This window comes from Manihot esculenta, chromosome 2 (assembly GCF_001659605.2).
Source record: "Manihot esculenta cultivar AM560-2 chromosome 2, M.esculenta_v8, whole genome shotgun sequence".
In the NCBI taxonomy this organism is placed as follows: domain Eukaryota; kingdom Viridiplantae; phylum Streptophyta; class Magnoliopsida; order Malpighiales; family Euphorbiaceae; genus Manihot; species Manihot esculenta.
The window spans coordinates 14,137,598-14,160,667 of record NC_035162.2 but is presented as its reverse complement, the minus strand read 5'-3'; the positions used below and the strand labels follow the sequence as shown (position 1 = coordinate 14,160,667).

Sequence of the window (23,070 nt, the reverse complement as noted above, 5' to 3'; positions counted from 1 at the left end):
ACAAATGTGAATAAATGAAAATTGTTTATACAATGTGATTATCTTTGTGAAAAAACATTTTTCATGATAAAGAAAAGAACAGGGCTCAGAAAGATCCCTCGCAAACAAGACCTCAGTTAGGCACAAAAACCAGCTGACAAAGCGACAGTAAGGCCAATGAGCCTGAATTTTGTACAAATAACCGGCGAGGCCCCGAGGTCGTCCCGGAAATTCAAAGAAAAAACAGGATCCCGTAAGATCTCCTGGAGACAAAAACAACCGGCGAGGCCCCGAGGTCGTCCCGGAAATTCAAAGAAAAACAGGATCCCGTAAGATCTCCTGGAAACAAAAACAACCGGCGAGGCCCCGAGGTCGTCCCGGAAATTCAAAGAAAAACAGGATCCCGTAAGATCTCCTGGAAACAAAAACAACCGGCGAGGCCCCGAGGTCGTCCCGAAAATTCAAAGAAAAACAGGATCCCGTAAGATCTCCTGGAAACAAAAACAACCGGCGAGGCCCCGAGGTCGTCCCGGAAATTCAAAGAAAAAAACAGGATCCCGTAAGATCTCCTGGAAACAAAAACAACCGGCGAGGCCCCGAGGTCGTCCCGGAAATTCAAAGAAAAAACAGGATCCCGTAAGATCTCCTGGAAACAAAAATAACCGGCGAGGCCCCGAGGTCGTCCCGGAAATTCAAAGAAAAAAACAAGATCCCGTAAGATCTCCTGGAGACAAAAACAACCGGCGAGGCCCCGAGGTCGTCCCGAAAAGAAAACCAGGATCCCGTAAGATCTCCTAGAATCGAAAATAGGTCGGTAAAAGACTTAAGAGCCTCCCAAAAAAAAAAAAAAAAAAAGGGGGGGGGCCGAGCTCCCAGCTCGAATAGACTTATATTCTTACGACACTCAAGGTCGAACTCCCAGCTCGGACCGATGTTAGCAAAGGCCCACGACCGAGCCCTCAACTCGGGTAGACTTATATCCTTAAAGGATCCAGATACGAAGGCCAAAGAGAACGGCCGAGCTCCCTCCATAGCAGGACTCATAAATGAAGATATCCTTAGAAGGATAAAAAAGGCTATAATCAAAGCCTAAATCAATTTATCTGAAACAAATATACGAAGTCACAGCGCAGAAAGCAGGACTCAAAGTCAAAAACTGACATGATAGTTGTCATTAAAAAGGTACGAGACTTGATCTCCCAAATCATCAGCTAAGAGCTGAGCTCGCAACTTAAGCTTGATTCAGAGCTTTTGAACAAAAATATATAGTTTACAAAGAGTAGAGATAAATGTCAAGAAATATGAAAAACAAGAAAGAAACTAATATTGCATTACTAACTATTACAATTTATTTCTCCGGCGAGGAAGGAGGATAAATAGTCCTTAAAGGACTTACATCAGTAAGAACACCTTCGCCTGCATTATCTCTATTTACAGCCATCCCCGAAGGAAGCTCGGTGTCCCTGGGGCCAGAGCTCTCAACATTAATAGTAGGGGCCACTTCTGACCTAGGGTGGAGGCCGTCTTTCTCAGAATCAAGATCATCTTCCTCCGACCCTACCTCAGATTCCTCTGACGAAGACTCAGATGGCCGGTCTATGTTCCTCCGAGAATCTCCTCGGGGCAAAGGGCAATCATCCTCCCCGTATAGCACTGACTCGCCATCTGAGTCCACTTCGCGCCTCCGAAGCTTGGCCAAAGGAACATCAGGAGCCTGTCTAGCTTCTCTTAAACCGCGATTGTAGCCAGTTACATACATGCGGTAGGCCTTATCAAGGATAGCCTTTTTCATCTCACCAGACGCTTTATACTCATCAAGGTGTTCTTCACAAGCCTCAGCCACAAATTCCTTAAACTCAGAAGAGTCTTTGTAGTCCTGAAGATGAGCTTCACAGGCCTGATCAATTTTAACCTTCAGCTCATCAGACTCCTGATACTCCGCTATATACTGTTCACGCTTCAGCTGAGCCTTCCCTTCCGCATACTTTACCACCTCAAGCAGGGCTAAACATTTACGTTCCAAAGCCCTGACTTCATTCTTCAGCTGTTGTTGGCGAAGGTTGAACTCTTCAGCCGATGAAGACAGATCTTTGATACGTTCAGAACTTGTGCCCAATTCCTGCTCAAGGACCTCCACCCGGGCTAGGGCACTTTCCTTCTGAGCCTTCACCTCACTCAGGTGAGCTTGAAGCCCCTCAAAATCAGCCTTTAAGGCATCATGTTGGCGCTGGACCTCAGCCCTTTGGCTCACAGCCTCATCCCTCTCCTGAAGGGCCGTCGTCATAGAGGACAGCTGTTTTACAACCTCTACACAACGAGTTTCCACTTCAGCTGCCCTCTCATCAGACTCCTGGAGAACTCTGCGAGTACGAGATAGCTCTGACTCCAGGGATTTGCTATGCTCTGCCGCCTCAACCGCTTTGTCCTCAGCTCTTTTAGAGGCCTCCAGGGCAGAATGCAACTCCACTCGGAGAGACTGGATCTGCTCCCGGGCGGCTGCCAGGTGGCCCCTCGCGTCGCTGGTGGCAGTCAGGTTCTCATCATGACGCGCTTCCTCGATCCGGCGGTCCACGGACTCCCGGAAAGAGAGATCACGGGCATCCACCTCCATAACTAGGCCTAACACCTAGTACGGAAGAACAATTGTCAAGAAAAGAAACAAAGCAAACTCAAAGAAAGGTGACAAAATAACTTACCATCAGCAGCATTTCTCCAATCGTGGATCCGAGCTCCTCACGAGAGCGAGATTGGAAGGACACCTGCTCCTTGGTAGAACTGGCCAAGTGACCAGTCAGGGCCAGAAGACGAGGATCCGAAGCCTCTGTTATCCCGCCGAACATCCGTTCCCGGAGAAGTACGGCAACAGCGGAGGCCGGAGACTCCGAGGAAATGCTTGACAGGTCCAGAATGTTGTCAGTAGGGGACGACGAAGGAACAGCAGAAACACCCTTCCCTTTCCCAATGGGAGGAAGAGGTGGGGAAGGACCCACAGCAGTCCGGGATTTTTTCCGAGCAGGAGATGGGACGGGCGTTCCAGAAGGGGTCGGACGCTTGCCCCCAGCCTTTGAGGGGACACCCTCAGATCCCTCAGGCTCAGTCCTCACAGGGGCAGGGGCACCTTCACCAGAAACCTCCGGGCTTTGATCCTCCAGGAGGACGATCTCCACCCCTGTCCTAGAGATCTCCTTATCTTCAACAGGGAACTTAAATTTCCCCCCTAACGCCTCCTCAGTAGAACGAACGGCACCCTGCCCCACTTGTTCAGTAGCTTGGGTCTGCTCCACAACAGCTAGGGAAGTCTCCCTCACGACCTCTGAGGAGGCTGGAACGGATCTAAACCCTTCAGCAGGCGTCGAGGTCGAGCTCGACCCACCATGGCTAGATGACCGAGTTGATTTGGTGCTGCGAGAGCTCGGTTTGGAAGTCCGAGAAGAGGCTTTGACAGGAGGTCGGCTGATCTTCTTGGAAGAAGCGGCCTGCGCCAGCTCCGCAGCAATCTCAGTTACAGAACGCCCATCCCCAAAGGCGTCAAAAATTGCATGCATGTTCTCCCGAGACAGGTCAAAATTCTTGGGGAATTTGATGCCATCCATTCTAACCTCGGAAGCTGCGAGAAACAAGAAGTTATAAAGAGTCAGCATACTTCCTGATATCATGAGCAAAGAAAAAAACAGAATAACCGGACAAAGCACTATACCCGTGTCCTGGATATCCCTAAGGTTTGACGCAAACATACACTTCTCGACATCATACTTCCTCTCAACGGAAGTCAGTCGAAGCAGCCCGACCTGCTCAATAAGACTCAATTTGGGCAGATCGTTGCAGCCCGGAAAGATCTCCCCCCACCTCAGGTCCACATCCCACGATCGGCAGGACCCTAATTTCAACTCCGCCACAAGGAAATTCTCTACCCATCCCTTTATAGAATCCTTGTAGCCCGTAAGAAGAGACAGCCCATTACGGGGGGAAAAGTAATAGAAGTTTTGCTTCGCCCTAACCAGGCGGAAAAAAGTGACAAACAGACAGGCCGTAGGGGCGAAACCCCAACCCAGACAGATAGACTCGAAACAGGACATGAATAAAATGGAATTTGGGGATAACATTCGAGGAGTTACCCCAAAATATTCAAAAACCTCAACAAAGAAAGGGGTAAAAGGAAGCGGTAGACCAAATTCTCTCTGCTTCAGAAAAAACACTATGCTACGAACCTCCTGAGGATCCACTAAACCAGGAGGGCGAGGGTAAGGAAGAACTATCCTCTCATTTGGAAGAGGTGCTCGAATAAGATACAACGGAGTATCTAAAAGCCTCCGGGAAATGTGATTAGTTATGTTGGAAGGGGTAATATGCGACTCAAGATCAAAAACATCAGGAAGCTTTAAACTTGCCATAGAAGAACAAGGAAGCGTACCTGAGAACACGATGGGATGAAAAAAGAGACGTAGAAGGAATTGCAGGAAGACAGAGAGCAACCAAGAGCTAGTTCTTCAAAGGACAGAAGGAATTCGAAAAGAAAGAAAGAAAGGCTACTATGAGGCAAAGCGTTGATACTGAACAGTTTTGTCTTGGAGCGGTGCGATCTTTAATTGTTCTCGAAATTTACCCTCTCGACGGTTAGGAAATAACCGGCGAGACGGTAAAGGGGCAAAAGGATGATCGCTGGGCTTCTCTACATCTATCAAGGGCCAAGTATACGATGACAGTCCATCATTTAAAAGCCCATTCGCCACCCACACAATACAGGCCCAATTCATCAGTCAGAGCAACTTAGCCTACTACTTTACCATCCCTATGGTAAATGCCGAGGAAACAGAGGGGCAAGTTATGAAAAGACTCAAAAGTACAAGCAAATGGGAGCATGATAAAGGTCAGACCTGCGCATCACTTAAAAAGTTATAAGATTTGATTTACCGCTACTAAACAAAGGGTGGGAGATCGGAAAGAAGCGCCAAAAGCACCTCGGAGTCATACAAAGCTGAGAGTTTAGAGTTCAACTCATCAGAAGCCGAGCTCAGAGGTCGGATTAGTCCAGCTCAGACAGCATGACTTGAGAGCTCGGCCAGCTAAAGGAAACTCAGAGCTCATTTCACTAAGCAAAGACAGAACTCTCAGGTCAGTCAGTTCAGCTCGGACAACATGACCTGAGAACCCGGACGGATGAAGGAGACTCAAAGCTCAATTCATCGAAGTAAAGACCGAGCTCACAGGTCGGTCAGACAGTCCAGTTCGAAAAACTTGAAAGCCCAGTTGACTAAGTGGATCCGGAGTTCAACTCATCAGAGCTCGCAGATAGGTTAGATTAGCTCGGGAAAAAGCAGGACAGAGCTCAGTTGGTTAAAACTATAAGGCGAGCAATCTAAAGTATTTCACACATAATAAAAACAAAGAACAGCTTAAGCATGAGAGCAGAACAAGAACTTCATTAAAAGAAAAGCACATTACAGCACGTTACAAAGGCCTACACTACGGGATGAAAGACTATCCTTAAAGAATTTACATATCCAGATACTCTCTCATCTACGACTATCACCTACCCTACTATTCTAGTCTTCAGCTCGGAGGACTTCTCGTAGCTCGGAATGAGAGTTTTTCAGAAAAGGCCAAGATCTGTCTCGCTATTACAGGGGAACTGAACAAGTTGATTCCCATAAGCATTTCTCACTGTTCCCCTGGGCGAACGTCCGGTTACCCAAATGTGATGCACGGTACATTCGAACAAGCTCAGATATGGTATGCCGGCCGTGCACCACACATGAAAAACATAAGTCTTCGAGGCTATGACCCCGAAGAGATCGCGAAGTACACATTCGAAAAAATCGCTGGAGACCTGACTGAGTGCAGCAGATCCCAGTCTCACGTAATACTGGTACTTCACACCAAAGGGAATAATAATACTGGTACTTCACACCAAAAAGAACAACAAGCTGAGCGCCGGCGCCACTCCCATTTATATCAAAAGAGGACAACAGGGGCATCGAGGAAATTCCCTGTTTCTCTGTGGAAAAAGGCGAAGTTAGATCCAACCCCTCAACAGTCCAGAACTTCTCTGGAGCCCGGACAACAAGCAGAGGAGGAGGCCGGCCAGACGACCTGGGTAAAGCAGTTTCAGCAGCTTGCTGGATGGTCCCGCCCTTCGCCTGCCATACCCGAAGGATCTTCAATGCACCCTTCAGACGCCTTAGAGGTAACATCAAATTTTCAAAAATTTTGAACTGACCCATATTTATCTCAGGAACGGCAAAAAGTTTCAAAACAGGGACAAGTCAGAAACAGTTCTCCCTTAAGATGATAAGAGCACAATCAAGGCAAAACTCTGGGGCACAAGGCAATCTGTTTGAAGAAGGCGTCGGATAAACCTGCCACAGATAAAACAAGAATTTCTCGCTTCAACAGAAGGCTCAAGAATGAATAAAAGCTGGCGCTGATATATACTCGGAGCCTGAAGACTTAGCACGGGACAGAGCTACACTAGACTCTAAGCTAATGGCGTCAGATTTTTAAAAGATATTCACAGAAAAGGAAAGAAAGGAGATGTCCAGATAATGATGACAAGAAAGTAAAGGCGGCAGAGGACAAGAAAAATAGAGAAAAGACAGAAAGAGGAAAGAGCAGATAGAATTCAGAAACTGCTCAACGACTGAAAGATGAAAGGATGTTATTAAGGTACCTGAACCCGAACAGACACGATCATAATAGTTCTTGGTATTCACCCCCTCGGCAGTTGGAGCAATAACTGCCGAGAAGGTGAAGGGGCAATTGATGACCGCTGGATTCCTTCACCCCGGACCAGGGACTTGACCACAGCCCAAGGCCCACGATGTAGGGGTCCACACACCTGATGTGCATAACAAGCCTGGCTCATCCAACCTTCAAGGCCGGGCTCGGCCCATCTTCCTCAAGCTGGCCCGGCCCGCACGAAGCCGACCCTCTCTACCCAGGCTTAGCATCCGGCCCAACTCTCAGCCCAGCCCAGGATCCGGAATAATATTCACCAGACAGCCTGGGAGATCCGCTTGAACGTACGCACGAGGAGAATCAGAAGCCGTTACGCATGGAGCAGGCGGCTGATACCCTAGTACCTCCGAATCCGCATGGCAGAGACGCGTGGCCCAATCCTGGAGAGACCTTTACACGTCACCGGCAAGCAAGACAATGTATAAAAGAGGAGTCCCCTCCTCAGGAAAGGCAGACATTATTCAGTAATACAAAACCCTTGTAAAACCCTATTACATTGGATCTCAGATCATCAACTTTATTAGTACATTTCATTAATATCTGATTTATGCTATATTAATACAATGTAATACAATCAAATTTTTTAGTAAATTAATTTCTTTTAAATAGTCTTTTTCCTTTTTTTTAAATTTTTTTTAAATCATTTTATATTTTAATTATTAATAAATTTAATTTTAAAGAGAATTATATAATATTAGTTATATTTTACAATTTTAATAAATAAATTATTTGCCAAACACAAATAAAATTTATTTTATTTATTAAATATAAGTTATTTTACTCGCTTCATTCAAAAATTAAAAATATTCATTAATTTATTCACAAATAAAACCTATAATTCATATTCACTTTCATTACAAATATAATTTCAATAATTTATGGATGTTACAAAATAATTTTAATAATTAAAATTTATATATTAATTACAAAAAAGATATTATATAGCAGGTTTTAATTTTTTAACTAAATAATATATTATTTTTTTTTTTACTTCTTCTTTTTCTTATATCTTTCAAGTTTGTATTCTTCATTTAAAGGTTTAGCGAAGATAAATATTTTTCATTTTTTTTCTAAATAATAAAAAAAAGACTTCTATCACCTCCTCTATTTACAAAATTAATATTTTTATGAAAATTATACTATATAGAATTTAAAATTTAATTTCTTTTATTGATCACGTATTTTTTAATTTTTTATTTTCACTTCTATAATATTCTTTTTGTGAGAAAAAGGCTGTTTTACATATACTTTCAAAATTCATCATTTAAATTTGTATATATATGTAAAATAAATAATTAATAAATTAAAATAATTTTTTACTTTAAATTTTATCTAAATATTACTTAAAATTTTAAAATAATATACATCAACAATTTATTTATTTGGCATATCATAACCACAATAATTTTTTTTTAAATAATAATTGAACAATAAAACATGTTGAAATAAATTTATACGATCATGCATTCTTAATTTATGTATATTTTTAATTTTTTTTAACTCTATCTTTCAAAAATTTACCTCTTTTAACACTCTAAAACAATATAAATAGTTGTCATTTCTTAATAAAAATATAATAAAAATTTATTAGAAATAAATTATCTAATATAAAAATTAAATAACTTATTTTGTAAAATTAAAAATGACAATGACATTTTCCGATTAAAAGTAAATAAAAAATAGTTGAATAATTTAATTATAATGAAGTACGAGATAAAATATTAAGATGATATTAAATGAGAGAATTAGAAAATTAATAAATTATTTAATAAAAAAATTAAATAATTTATTTTATAAAATTGAAAATGAAAATAGACATTTTCAGATTAAGACTAAATAAAAAATAGTTGAAAATATTGAAATGATGTTAAATGAGAGTGTTAGAAAATTACAAAATGAAAGAGAGGGGAGAGAGGAAATGAGATCTTAGGGGGATGAGAGAGAGGTAGAGAGATGAAAGTTTAAAAACAATGGGATAGAAATAAAGGGAAAGAGGAGAGAGGAATTTAGCTGGGGGATTAAATAGAACAGTTTTGTATCTTTAGCCTAACACGCTTGTAAAACGCGCCAGACAAAGATTTTAACTGCTACTTAACAGTCAAACTCCAAATTTGTAAATTTTTTCAACTCAATCCCAAATGGCCAATTTTTTTCTTTCCAAATCTAAATTGGGGAAAAGCCCCCTTTTTTTATACATGGCTGGCTTGCTTCCATCTTCCCTGTTTCTTCCTTAAAACTCATGTGCTTAGGAGAATAATTTTGTTGAGATTTGCCCTCAATAAGAGTTAAATCTACTGTATCAGTGCATTCCATGATCAAATTTACCTTACAATTAAATATTAATTGTGCTTAATCAAATTTAAAATGATATTTAATACTGATATGCTTAATCATCTCACTCTTGCTTCTTGCGGGAACTTGGCAAAACACTGAAAGATAATTAGTAACTATCAACCAAAATTGAGCACCAAAAATGGATGACACTGATGACTCATCTTGTACCAGCAATCAATAATTAATCAAGCTGCAGATCTTAGTTTAGTCCTGCAAAATCCAGCAGCAGCTCCTCTTTCAACATACCCTTATGATTTTATGAATATTCTTCACTTGACATTAGGACAGAACGTGACCATGCAGTGTCTCATCTTTTCAGAATCTTTCCTTATATGGAACAACAGGGGCAATTGCTTTTTCAGTGAGACACTCGGCCTAATTTGTCATGTTCAATCCACAGAATTAAGCAACCTGGAAAAGCAACATTCTCGTCAGATCAAATTCAAGCTACATTTAATTGTTCTGCTGTAAATGATCTGAAATTCAAGAATACTGCTTGAGTTCATGTATCGCACTGAGGTTAAAAGAATCAATCAATCGCAGCTCGATGTTATTGAAGTGTCTATCTCGTAATGGCAGAGATTAAGAGCTCAAACTCAAACACTCTATTCCCTTAAACTAGAACTCTACTCCTTAAAGAAGCAACCAGCATTCTAAAACTGGCCAACGCATGCAATGAAGGTTGAAACACTAATATGAATGTAGGAAGAATCATTGTTTTCCCCCTCTTTATTCGAGTAGGAGAGTGGGGGAGCGGGATCTCAGACTTGAATCTATCACATGAGTTATATGTCTCAACTATATGTCTCAGCTATTGGACTAAATCAGGCTAAGCACCTTTTTCTTTTGGTGAAAATTATATCTCACAAACCACCATGTCCCTTTGGAGTTGGTTATCACAGAGAAAAGTAAAATGATGGAAGGCCAAAACCCATGGAATTCAAGAATAATACTTTCACATCCTAATTAGAATTCATGCATAACTTTCATTTGCAAGTCTAGCATTCTTCTCCTTTGTCATTCTTCATTTTGCTCCTAGTAACAACTAATAATTGATATAGTTCGAAATATAAATACTACCAGTATACAGTATACAAATTATTGTAGTAGTACATCGTAGACCAACCTGATTGTGGGTCTATATTAACTATGAAGAAGATTGAGGTTCTTATTCCGAATGCCTGAGAATAGTGGAAAGATGAAGCCAAAAGAAATTCAAGGTAGGCACAGATTGGCCCAAAAGAACATGCTTTTTCATGTTTTAGCAGGTGGGTATCAGTTAATAAACTATATAAATAAAATGGATGGCTAACCATGGTGAAATTTCTTATAACCATGATTAAGCATATACTACGCCGATATAGCATAGCTATGTTGAAAAGGTTGTCAAATTCTAGATGTCAGTGTTTTTTACCCAATAAATAGTTCTCAGAAATCCCGAGTGTTCATTGTTGAAAGCAAAGCCACAAGCAAGCCGCCTAATATAGTCTAATAGCATTGTGGAAGATGATTGATCAACACCTTCAGTATCATTTATCATGAGCCTTCCTGATGATCCATACTGCAGCTGTAAACACACACTGCCATGGCACACCCCATAGTCCAATCACACCTTTACTGTACCTGCACTAAAACTCAACCATGTATTAATATGGAAGGAAAAGAAAGCACTAAGAATAGTATCATGCATAAAAGAGAGAAAAGAAAGCACTAGCAAATAGCAATAGATGAAGACTGCTTTGTTGCCTATTATCTTTTTCCTCACAAATTGCACTTCTCCTGTAACAACACATCTCTGCCACTGATCTCGGTTGCACAGATTACAATGCATTTTGGAGACAATAGTTAGAAATTTTCCCTTGGCAATCTAGCAAAAGAAATGATCTGCTGCAGTAACATTGTTGTGCTTGAGTTTTGCAGGTAGAAATCCTCAAGGTAATGAACAGCAATTAGTGAAGTTCTGTTTCTGATAAGCTCTAAACTCCCAATTTCCTGAATCCTGACCTCAGTACGAACAGTGGAAGAAACTACAGAACATGAGCTGCTGAAAACTAAAATTTGCCTAGAAATCAACATAGCATGATATGGTCTTCATTTGTAACAGCTGTATTTTTTTAGGGGAAAAGAATGAAAAGATCAAGGGAGTGAGAGAGATGTCTATAAACTAGGCCGTGAAATGTCCTCTTCTCAGCGAAAACTGCTATTACTTGCTAGTACATAATCACCTGGAAATTTATCATCTATTAACACCAATATCTAAAATACCTACTAGCTACTTCCAACTTTAACCATCATGCTAGATGAGTTTGCAAAAACAAAAATTCTCACTAAACAACAGGTTATTATTTGCCAGGTAGAAGCTGAAATCCTGTGATTCCAATTATACAAACATGACAAAAAATATGCTTATATTCCCTGACACAACCAAAAAAAAATTCAATAAGCAATTGCAAGGAGTCAAATCACCAAACACACATATTCCTTTCAGTCTATTGCTGCTTTATCCTGCCAAAACTTCCACACAATTGCAAACCCCAAAACGATTACCTCTTAGGTTTCTGCTATTAGCTGAAGCAGCTATCTGTAAAGGTAATTCCACCTGCCAAATAAATCAAATAGAAGAAAACAAACAGGGAACATGTGACCCAGGAAGCTGACAAAACATGCTGAAAGGGGAGGCAGGAAATACCTTCTCCACAAACCACAAGTAGAGAAGATTGAGGACCTAATATATCTTAAATTATGGAAAGACCTTCATGAACCTGCCCATCTTAATGTCAACCACACATGAAAACCTATTTCATCGTGAAATTTAGCAAAAATTTTGTAAAACAGCTTACCAATGCATTACTACACCTATGAGATAAACTTGAATTACACTTATTGTATCCGTATCGATATCTCATAAGTTGCAAAGTGATTAAAGATTAAACAATGGAATTCTACATTCCTAAACCACAATTCAGAAGTAAAGCAATTCAAAAGTTTGTAGCATCCACATATATAGCTTAATCATCAAAATGGGGCCAAGAATCCAAACTTCAACCTGAACTCCACATATATGACAGTTAAAAGAAAAAAAGAAGAAAACTATTGAAAGAAAAAGATTCCTACCAAAATATTGAAAGAAAAAGATACTCACCACAATATCTTCAACCACGCATAATACACTTTCACTAAAGGCGAACAATATTAACTAGATAATGGTATTTCACTACCTTAAGTTTACATAATATTAACAAGCAGAGTAATATTCGCAACAAGATTCTCCCTTCTAACAGATACTGCAGATATTCAACAGAATATTGATAAAACTGAAAGAGGACCAGACAATTAATTAAAATCAACACCAAATTCTTTGCGCTTCAGCTCCAACGCCATTCGCTCATTCTCAAGCTTCATCCTCTCATTTTCCATCCTCATATTTTCTAGTTCATGATCTCTTTTCTTGCTAAATCTTTTCCATTTGACTCGCTGTTTTTCCAGTTCTAACATTTCAAGTTGAATTTGTAACTTTTGCTCTTCTAACTGAAGTGTGCGAGATTCCAGCCACTGCTTCTGTGACCATGCTGCTCTTGTAATTTCAGACGACATCTGATTCATATCAACTTGACCGATCTGCAGGTGAGAATAGGAACCTTTGTTACCATCCTGAGATGAATTCCCAAAACAAGCATCTTCATGGCCCTGGCCATGTCTCAACCTTTTCATAGAGCCCCCTGAGATCCCATATATTCCCTTGCTATCCCCACGTGAAGTAGGACTCCCCTCAAATTCATCATGATCATCAGTTTCCACTTCTTGATCATCTTCATCAAGATCAACCTGTTGATACCTTTTCATATCATCCTTATCATGATCATCTTTACTTCTAAGAGCTAACTGCAGGGAACGTTGCAGTGCTGGATCATGAGGCAGATGCAATCTATTACCATTATGGTATGAACACATCTCTTCATAGAAGAGATGCTTTGAGCTTAAGATTTTTCTAACATCATCTTTCTCTTTATCTGTTAGATAATCTATTACATCCAAAAGTGCAGGGTTCTCCACAACTTGGCAAGAAGTGCCCCTCCCAAGCACGTCATTGAGCCTTTTATACCTTTTGTTAAGGTCATTGAATTTATCCTCACACTGCTGAGGTGAAACATGGAAACCCCTTTCAGCCATGACCTTGGAAACTAATTTCCACTTGCCCTTTTTCTGTAACACTGCTAATTTTCTTCTCATCCCACCTTCACAATCTGAACACATATCCTCGCCTATGTAAGACACTGCAGTTATCAAAAGCCTCACCATCTTTTCAGTCCACTTAACACGATGCCATGGTGACCCCTTTTTCCCTCTACTTGCTTCATTGTGACCATCAGCACCATCATCTGTATAGCTTGGCTCATCCTCATCACTTGCCAAAATTTTTCCCTTATCTCCCTTGTTGTAATTAGTCATGGAAATGGCCTGATCAGAGTTGTTCACCGTTCCTATGGTAAGAGGAAAAGCCTCATGAACTGAGGGATGGATCAAGGAGCCTTGGCGCTGAACAGGGTGTTGTTGCTGGTGTACAGCATGTGCATATTGAGCTTGATGACTAAGTCTAATTGATCCTTGCAAGTCAAGGCCTCCAAAAGGAGCCCCACCTGGAACCATACCTCCTTGTGACAAGTTCCCTTCCATTTTGTTTGTTTCAGATCGAATTAGATCATACCCATGAGCTCATTTTCCTAAAGCCTTATTTAGTGTACCTTTTGGTCTCTCTAGAAGCCAATTAACAATGCTTTATGCTCTTATCAAGCTAAGCAAACCCATTTCTCATTTTTGCCTTTTTAAGTATCTAAACAAATTCTCCAGCTATTTAGATCCTCAAGCATGCATATTCAATCGCACCAAGCAAACAGACACAAACCCTTTTCAGAACTCAACCCTATACTCAAAATCTCAAAGAACAACTTAACTAACATATCCAGTTCCAATTTTTCCCAAATTCACCATACTTGGGGAAAAAACACCACAACATTAAAAAAAAAAAAAAAGCAAAAACAAAGCTCAGAGATATAGAAGCCAAAGCTACTTATCTGTAGCAGAAAAATTCCACAGAGCTAATACCCATGCAAGCCTGAAAGAGATAGATAGAGAGAGAGAGAGAAATCCTATAATAAAGGCGAGAATCTAGGAAGAAGAACATCGCCCGCCAAGCACACGGCAACCTAGAGGCGGAAAAAAAAAAAAGGTATTTATGTACAGAGGTGAGTTTTCTGAATATTTATAAGTAGAGGGTTCAGCAGGTTCAATGAATGATAGGATCTGGTGGGTCCAAAATGGCTTTATTTATTTTGATTCCACACTTCATACACACTCCCAAGTCAAATTATTTTACCATTTCAGGGATAATACCAACAAATTTTCCAGTCGGCAGCATAGTTATCTGACCTGCTCTTAGCAAAAATTGATTTTTTTTTTATATATGAATAAAGTCGAATAATTAAATATAAAGAAAATTAATTATTTAATTTTTATAATGTGATAAAATTTATTAATTTAAATAATTATATTAAAAAAAGTAAAAGATTCTAAACTTCAATCCAAGAGTTTTTATTAAATTATTACTTTCGCATTTCTTATATGTGAAATTTGAAATATTATATTAATTTTAGACAACTTGAATGATGCTTACTTCAAACCTGTCTTGCCCGAGTTCATGCATTTGGCATGAATTGGAACTTGTGTAATATTTTATGCTTTCTTGCAACAAGGAATAAAATATTAATTATTTTTATTAATTTATAATTTATTTTTAATTATAACAATATAATTCAAACTTTATGTTTAGAATAATTGATAAAATATTCAATTATTTAACATATTTTGTATTTTTTAATTAATTCAACCTTATCAACAATTACTTTTAAATTTCTCTGTATAAATAATTAATATTTACGTCCTTTTTATTTTCTCTATTAATTTAGACCTTGTTCATTTAAAATACCTGTAACTTAGAATAATTGCATGATGAAACTAAATAATTAATTTTAAATTTTATGTTAAATAAAATAAATTAAGTAAATGTAATATAACACTGAAAAGTAAAAGAAAATAAAATATATAATAAACACAAAATGCATTTAAAATAAATTAAGCATAAACTTCATCCAAATTACATGAATTAATTAAGTTAATTATTGTAATTTATATTGAAATGTTTTAATTCAAATTTGACATTTAATTCTGTTTTAAAACTATATATTTTTATATAAATGGAGTTTGAAGAAAATCAATAAATATATTCAACATATAAATTCTTGTACTCGTGTCTATACGTATCCTAACACCATCATTTATGATTAATTAAACGGAAAAAAATAATATGAGATAAAGTAAATATAAAAAGAAATAAAATAAAATAATAAAAATTAAATTACTTTTAAAAAATATATATTTTATAAAAAATATTTTGATAAAAGTTATGTTATAAAAAATATGTTATATATATATTTTATAAAAAATTAAAAATTTAATTTAATTCTCGTTTTTAAGATTTCAAATCCAATTCTCTATTTAAATTTTATCTTAAATTATTCATTCATCATTTAATTTAATTTTATATACTATTTTTACTATTAAGTAATAATTTCTTTTATTTATCTCACTCAATCTATTTATATAATTCAACTTATATGAAAATAAATTAAAATATTTTAAAAATAAATAAATTTCAATAGTAAATTATGTATTAAAATATTATATTATTTTAATAGTACTATTTTTTATAGGTTTACATGCTATTCAAAAATAAATTTTTACTAAAAAATAGATTTTTCTGTAGTAAATATCATTAAAACTTGATTTTAGTGATGAATCATAAATAATTATTTAATAATTTATATTAAAAGATGTATTTATAAATATTAATAATAATAACATTATAAATATATTTTAATCAATAAAAAATAAATGAGAATAATCATGGTTTAATTATAATAGTTTATTTATTTTTTATAAAATTTTATTTTTAAATATGTATTTATTTTATACTCTCTCCTCTATAAGTTTTTATTCATTTTGATTTTTCATATGTATTAATAAAGACAATTTATTTTATATACTCATTTTAAAAATATTAAATTTAATTAAATATTTAAAAATATTTTGTATATTTATTTAAAAAAATAATAATTAATGATAGATTAATTTTAAAATAATATAAAATTAAATAAAATTATAATAGTCAATTATATATTAAAAAGTGAATAATAATTTTAGAATAATAATAAAAAAACATCAATAAAATTTATTTATTTTAGTCTTTTATTTAAATTGGATTGTTGAATTAAATTTTTGCATTCATCGTTACCTTAAAATAACATATTGTTTTTTTTTCTCAGCGCAGTGTGGATTTCTTACTCTCTATATGAGGTGAAGGTATTAATAGTTTTTTTCTATTTAATTTTTTTTTCCAATTACTACATTTTGAGGATTTTGCAAGTTGTGCTAAAAATAAAAGGCGAATTGTGTTGGTTTCAATATTTCATAGAGAGTTGGAATTGTCCGTAGTAAATATGGTGATATGGTTAACAAAACCTTATTGAGTTGAAATCAAACACATTAGGCGTGTGAGAGGTTCAGCTCTATCTTCTTCCTTATATGTTGATCGCATGATGATATTTCTTCATCTCCCTCCTTCAACCTAATTCGTATGAGTTTTGACGGAGACTAATTTTTTTTTTTTTGTGGTTATGAATTTAAGGTATATTTCTCTTGTATAACTTTAGACAATGTTTGTATGGATTTAGACAGTGGCCTTGAAATGCTTTAATTTAATATAAATTTTGATTACATAACTTTCCATTATACCCTAACATAATATTATATAAATATTATAATATTATTTTATTTTAAAAAGTTACCTTATTTATGAATATGCTACAAAATATTTTTGTGCTTTTTCATATATAGTATAAATGAGAGTTTTTCTTTTTAAAGTGGACAAACTCTTAAAAGGAAGTTTCTCTCTCCCTTTTAAAGGACTTCCTCCCACACTTGGAGCTCTCTCTTTCTCCATTTTCTAATTTTTTCTTCCTCTTCTCCATTTATTTATCTGTATTTTCTACTGATCATTATTATTCTAGTTCATGAATCTGATTTGAACATTTAAAGATATTTTTTAAAAATATCTCTAATAAATTTTTAATCATTTTTAGAAAAATAATTTATCATAACAAAAGGATTGTTGTGATTCAAAATTGAGCAAGTTGATCAATGAGCCGGAAATCACTAACTTTTTTTAAAAAGTATATATATATAACTTTAAAATACACTTAAAACTCGACCATAAATAAATCTATAAACAGCTGAATAAAACTCGACCATCAACCTCGAGATATCGTGAAATTTAAGCCTGCGTCAGTCATAAACACCGAAGAAAGCATGATAACAAAGAATAGAAAAAGCAAGAGCTTTACCTGAAAGATTTTTTTTACTCATTAACCATTTATTTCTTTTAATTAAACAAAAATCTTATTTTAATGTTTAATCAATTTAATCCAATTAATGTTAATTTTAATTTTAATAATTACATTATTTACACTTTAAATGGTTAAATTGTTTTCAATTTATAAAAATGTTTTTTTTAATAAAAGTATGAAACATATTAATAAAAATACAAATTCTTATCATAATTAACACATCATCTAGCGATTTTATGTATTTTTATTTATTAAATAATTCAAAATTTTAAATTAAAATAAATATTAATCCATAGATAAAATAATAATTCATTTTTATAGCAATTAGAAGAGAGATCTTCTTTAAAGTGAATTTATAGGTTTTTTTTTTTTTTTAAAGGAGTGGAAAGCTGTTGAGTTTAAATAGATTTACTTATCTATTCTAAAATTATTTAACTGAGTACACTATTTTTGCTGAGCAGCTCATTCGATAATAATTCATTTTAAATAAAAAAATTATTTAATATTTATTTTGTAAAAAAATTATTAATTAATTTCTTAATTTAAAAAATTATCATTTTAAATTTTATTTTTATTAATTTTAGGTATTAAATTTGTTATTATTTGATTCTTATAATTTTAAAAAATTAATTTATTAATCTTTTAAATTTATGAAAAATCTAATAACTAGATTTTTTATATTAAAGATATTTTATATTTTTTTTAAAATTGTTTAAAATAAATGAATGAATTAATTAGTAAATTTTTTAAAATATTAAGAATTTAAAATAGAGAGATTAATTAATAAATTTTTATAAGAGAATAATATTTTTTATTTTATAATTTGTATTTATTTTAATTTTTTATATATATTAATAAATATTTTTTATTAATTTTTTAATTATTTTTATTTTTAAAATATTAAATTTTATTAAATATTAAGAAATATTTTAAAAAAATTTAAAAGTAAGATAAAATTAAATAAAATTATAATAATTATTTTTATATTAAAAATAAAATAAATCATAATTATAAGATAATTAAATAAGGAAATATAAAAAAATTATAGAACTAGTAATAGTAAGTTTTGCTTTTAAAAAATTCCAGATGAATAGAGTTTGACGGGTTTCCGGGTTCTACAAGTTCAAATCGGGTATTCTCCGGTTACCGCGGTTACCGAATTTGCAAACGAAAAGCACGTCAACGATAGAGCTTCTCTCTTTTGACAGTTACGCCTAAACCCTTCAAAGCGAGAGATAGGAGAATGGCGAGCGAGGAAGAGAGCGCAGTGAAAGAGCCATTGGATCTCATTAGACTCAGTCTTGATGAGCGCATCTACGTCAAGCTCCGCTCTGAACGTGAGCTCCGCGGCAAGCTCCATGTATGTCTTTCTTTCTTTACATGTGCGATTGTGGTTCTTTATGAGTCTTTATGGTTTGCTTTGGTGTTCACTGACGAGAAGCCCAGATACAGAATTAATGGTTTTTCCGGCACCATAACGGACGTTCATGATATATTTTAGTTGTCCTTCTTTGCTGGTGAGCTGCTGCTGGTCTAGGTTTTGCTTGTTTTAGGTTTTAGTATGTACATATCTTAATTTGGTTTCTCAAGTAGTTTTATGGGTCGCTAAAATTTTAAATTATCGACTTCTGTTTCATTACGAATTGAGAAATTTTTGTCTTCGGCTTGTAAATCAATAGTATGATGCTATTTGCCGAAATGGGATTAAATGACTTGGGGGAAGGGCGGGGGGTTAGTTTAGGTTTTGTTTTTCGCTAAGTATTAGTAATTTTTCCATAATTTTATCCTCCTTTATGATATATAGGTCTCCTGGCTGCAACAGATTCTTGAAAATGTTTTAATATGCAATTGGAGATAAGGAGAATTGTGGGTGAATTTGTTTTTCCCCGTTCCTGTACTTTTAGTTTTCTTTGGGGTCGTTGTGCTGAATATGCTTGACACAAATGGACGTGTAGACTTGGGACTTGGTGGATTTGTTGGCTTAATTGCTTCTTACTATAGCTATGGACATGCTATTTTGATTTACAGCTTAAGTTATTTTTGTCAACTTTGCATATAACACGATTCTCTTCCATTACACTCTATGCTGCAAATTAATGGAGTAGCGTTTCACATTTGTATATATATCATTTAAATCACATCAATTTATCAGAGGACAAAGTGGCCAAGTACTTATCAGCATGGATGGTTTATATTTCTCTTACATGTTGCTGAATATTATATTTAAGAAAAAAAATGAAGAAAGGTTTTTCTTTCACTTGTAAATATAATATATATTATTTGCATAGCTGCTATGCAGTGTATTTCTCAATGGAAATTCCTAGATTTCATGTTTGGGTTGCAAATTTGTTTCAGGCATATGATCAGCATCTAAATATGATTCTTGGGGATGTTGAAGAAATTGTTACTTCAGTAGAAATTGATGATGAAACTTATGAAGAGATTGTTCGGGTATGTAGCATTGTTTCCTTTGTTCTTCATTTTGCTTTCCTGTTTTCCTGTTCAAGTTCAACAACACATAGAATTGATACCAGTCAAACGGTAAATATTGAATCATTGGTTGGGTGTCTTAGTACGTTATTGCAAAAGAATTGGCTCTGTTGCAATACTTAATATTTTAGGTGCATTTATGAACTAGCATGAGGTACTAGTGCATGCAGTTGGCGATCATGGCTATTGGCTAAGCAACTTTGGGCAAGTAACACTACAATTTTTAGCCATTATCAATGCCTACAATGTGGGAAGCCTCAAATTCACTGTGGAGACCTTTGGGTACTGCTCTATTTCAAAAGAATAGGGAGTTTATTAAAGAAAATAACAATAAGAAAGTGAATCCATAGAATACTGCTTGGTTGGAAGAATATAAACAATTTACTCCCATTTGTAGGGCTGAGCAGTATTCGGTTTAAACCGAAATAACCGATCGAACCGATTAATTTTAAAATTTTAGTTCGGTTTTATTTTTTTTCGGTTCGGTTCGGTTTGAAATTTTTAAAAAATCGGTGATTTCGGTTCGGTTCGGTTTTAGACGTAAAAATTTCGATTAGACTGAACCGAACCGAAATCACCTATACTACGTCGTTTTAATAGTTTCCTATTCCCTATTTCCCTTCCCTTCCCTTCCCTGCCCTAAATCTAAAACAAATTTCTATCTCTTCGTGCGTGCTGCCAGTGCTCCTCTCATCTCTGTGCTCTGCTCCTTCTGCTCCATCTCTCATCTCCATCTGCTCCATCTCTCTCTCTGTGCTCTGCTCCATCTCTCATCTCGCCGCGAGATTCTCGTGCCTGTGCCTCCACTCTCCTCTCGATTGGACTGATTCACCATCGGCGTCGGCCGTTGCTCTCTATCGGCTCTCCACGTGTCGTCGGGCAGTCGACAATCTCTCATTTCTATGCTCTGCATGGCTCTCATCTCGCCGCGAGATTCTCGCACCTGTGCCTCCACTCTCCTCTCAACTGAACTGATTCATCATCGGCGTCGGTCGTTGTACTCTATCGGCTCTCCACGCGTCGTCGGACAGTCGGCAAGTGCTTATTCCACAGCCCTCAGTCGGCAAGTGCTTATTCCACAGCCCTCAGTCGGCAAGTGTTATTTTGGCAAGTGTTATTTGCTGTTGATTGTTGAATTTGTGTGTTGAATGTTTGATTGTTGAATTTGTGTGTTGAATGTTTGATTGTTGAATTTGTGTGTTGAATGTTTGATTGTTGAATTTGTGTGTTGAATGTTTGATTGTTGAATTTGTGTGTTGAATTTGTGTGCTGTGATTGTTCTTTTTACTCTTTTTAGATTGAATTTTAGAATACTAAAAATCAATCTAAAAAGAGTAAAAAGAATAATGAAAAGTTTGAAAATCGGTTTAACGGATCAAATCGACCGAACCGAACTGAACCAAATCGGTTTGATTCGGTTATCTCTCTTATTCGGTTCGGTTCGGTTTATGTAAAATACTGCAATTCGGTTTTCGGTTATTTCGGTTCGGTTCGGTTTTGAACCGAACCGACCGAATGCTCACCCCTACCCATTTGCGCCTTTTGTAATTTATAAGTGCTTCTCTTCTCGCAGGGTGCTTATCATGTTCTTTATGGTTTTTCTTTTGTTTCAGACCACAAGGCGCACAGTTCCATTCCTCTTTGTCCGAGGAGATGGTGTTATATTGGTTTCTCCACCATTGAGGACAGCTTAATTGGAGGGTGGAGTTCAAGATGCAGTCTTCAGTAAGATGTTACCAGCTTTCACATTTAATCTTACACTGGTATGTTTGTATCTGCAGATCTGTTCATGAATATTGTGGGATAATAGCCCACTTTTTCAGACCATCATGTAATTGCTGTGAATTTGGATAATTTGTATTGGTTACCATGGCAAATCTTTTTGTTCTAGAAACCTTATGTCAAATGAAGGAGATATTACAAAAATTCAATGGAATGCCTCATAGGTCTGTCTTTCTTTTGGGGAAAAAAAAGGTTATTGAGTTTTATAAAAAGCAACACTAGAACTCCAATGAATCAACCAGAAAGTAATGGTTGATTTTGGAGGAATGCAGACTACACAGAATCTCTGCTCAAGCTAAGCACGAGAATATCGATCCTTTATCATCTTATGGTGGGTAACTCCTATGCTGCCTATGTGGGAGACCTAAGATCCAGAAAGAGGACACTCAGCATTTTGATGTATGAATATATGCATCTATTCAATAAAATGTCAGCTGGGTTCTAATTTAGCTGCAGTTTCAAATTGTTTAAAAGTACAATTTAATATTTTATGTATCATTATCTACGGGTATCATTTATTTACTATATATATATAAACTAATAAGAAAGTAAACTTTTGCAAATAAGGAAAAAAGCGGAACCTTTGAATCTGAGTTGATTTTTTAAACGAAACTGTTGATTTGATCCCATTGAGTTTGACTGGCACAAATTTCATTTCAAATTATAGTTGCGACTTCTATGTCATTCTATGCAAAATGGAAAAAAATACAATACTAATGGAAAAATAAAAAATATACAAGCACTTTTGTAAATCTCTTAAAAATTAAAATCTATAACATAAATATAAAATATGACATATTTTTGTAAAGTAATTATTTTATTAAATTAATTACTAAAAATGGTGATATTCTCAAGAAATATAGTATATAAAGATAATAACATATTTTACAAATAATAGAATAAAAGTATTATTTTTATAAATTAAAATAATAAAATTATATTAATTAATGTAAATAAATATTTAAATATTTAAAAATAATTTTTGTTAATTTAACATATTTTACATAGAATATTAAATTTTCGTAAAATTTAATTTATTTTTTAATTAAATAAATTTATTTTTTAATTAAATAAATTTATTTTTTTAATTAAGTAATGATAGAAATTCTCAATAATTTAAACTGTCCTTTTTTTTTTTTCAAAGCTATAAGGAGATTAGATGGAGTTGAATTAAAACCTTTCAAATTCACTTGCTACTAGGCATTAAGCATACGAAATTTTAAACGCCAATATAAGAGGGACTGGAAATAAATAGAAGGGAAAGTATAAAAAAAAAATTATATGATTTTGA

The 23,070-nt window shown here is 35.3% G+C and overlaps 2 protein-coding genes across 4 annotated transcripts; one reads left to right on the top strand and one right to left on the bottom strand.

Moving 5' to 3' along the window:
- Positions 1-9,365: 9,365 nt before the first annotated feature.
- Positions 9,366-14,287, bottom strand: LOC110609317. Of its 2 annotated transcripts, none has more exons than XM_021748811.2 (2): positions 10,463-14,287; positions 9,366-9,459 (listed from the first exon to the last, which is right to left on the bottom strand). In XM_021748811.2, the coding sequence occupies exon 1, from the start codon at positions 13,720-13,722 to the stop codon at positions 12,382-12,384; it is 1,341 nt and encodes a 446-aa protein (XP_021604503.1). In that variant the 5' UTR covers positions 13,723-14,287; the 3' UTR covers positions 9,366-9,459; positions 10,463-12,381. The 2 variants fall into 2 exon arrangements, with proteins under 2 accessions (XP_021604503.1, XP_021604504.1); XM_021748812.2 differs by having other exon boundaries at positions 10,570-14,287.
- A 4,370-nt stretch (positions 14,288-18,657) lies between these two features.
- LOC110606771 (sm-like protein LSM3B) lies at positions 18,658-21,928 on the top strand. 2 transcript variants are annotated; one of them, XM_043952848.1, is made up of 4 exons: positions 18,663-18,867; positions 19,863-19,958; positions 20,146-20,279; positions 21,611-21,928. In XM_043952848.1, the coding sequence occupies exons 1-4, from the start codon at positions 18,751-18,753 to the stop codon at positions 21,678-21,680; spliced, it is 417 nt and encodes a 138-aa protein (XP_043808783.1). In that variant the 5' UTR covers positions 18,663-18,750; the 3' UTR covers positions 21,681-21,928. The 2 variants fall into 2 exon arrangements, with proteins under 2 accessions (XP_021601458.1, XP_043808783.1); XM_021745766.2 differs by lacking the exon at positions 20,146-20,279 and having other exon boundaries at positions 18,658-18,867.
- The last annotated feature ends 1,142 nt before the right edge of the window (positions 21,929-23,070 follow it).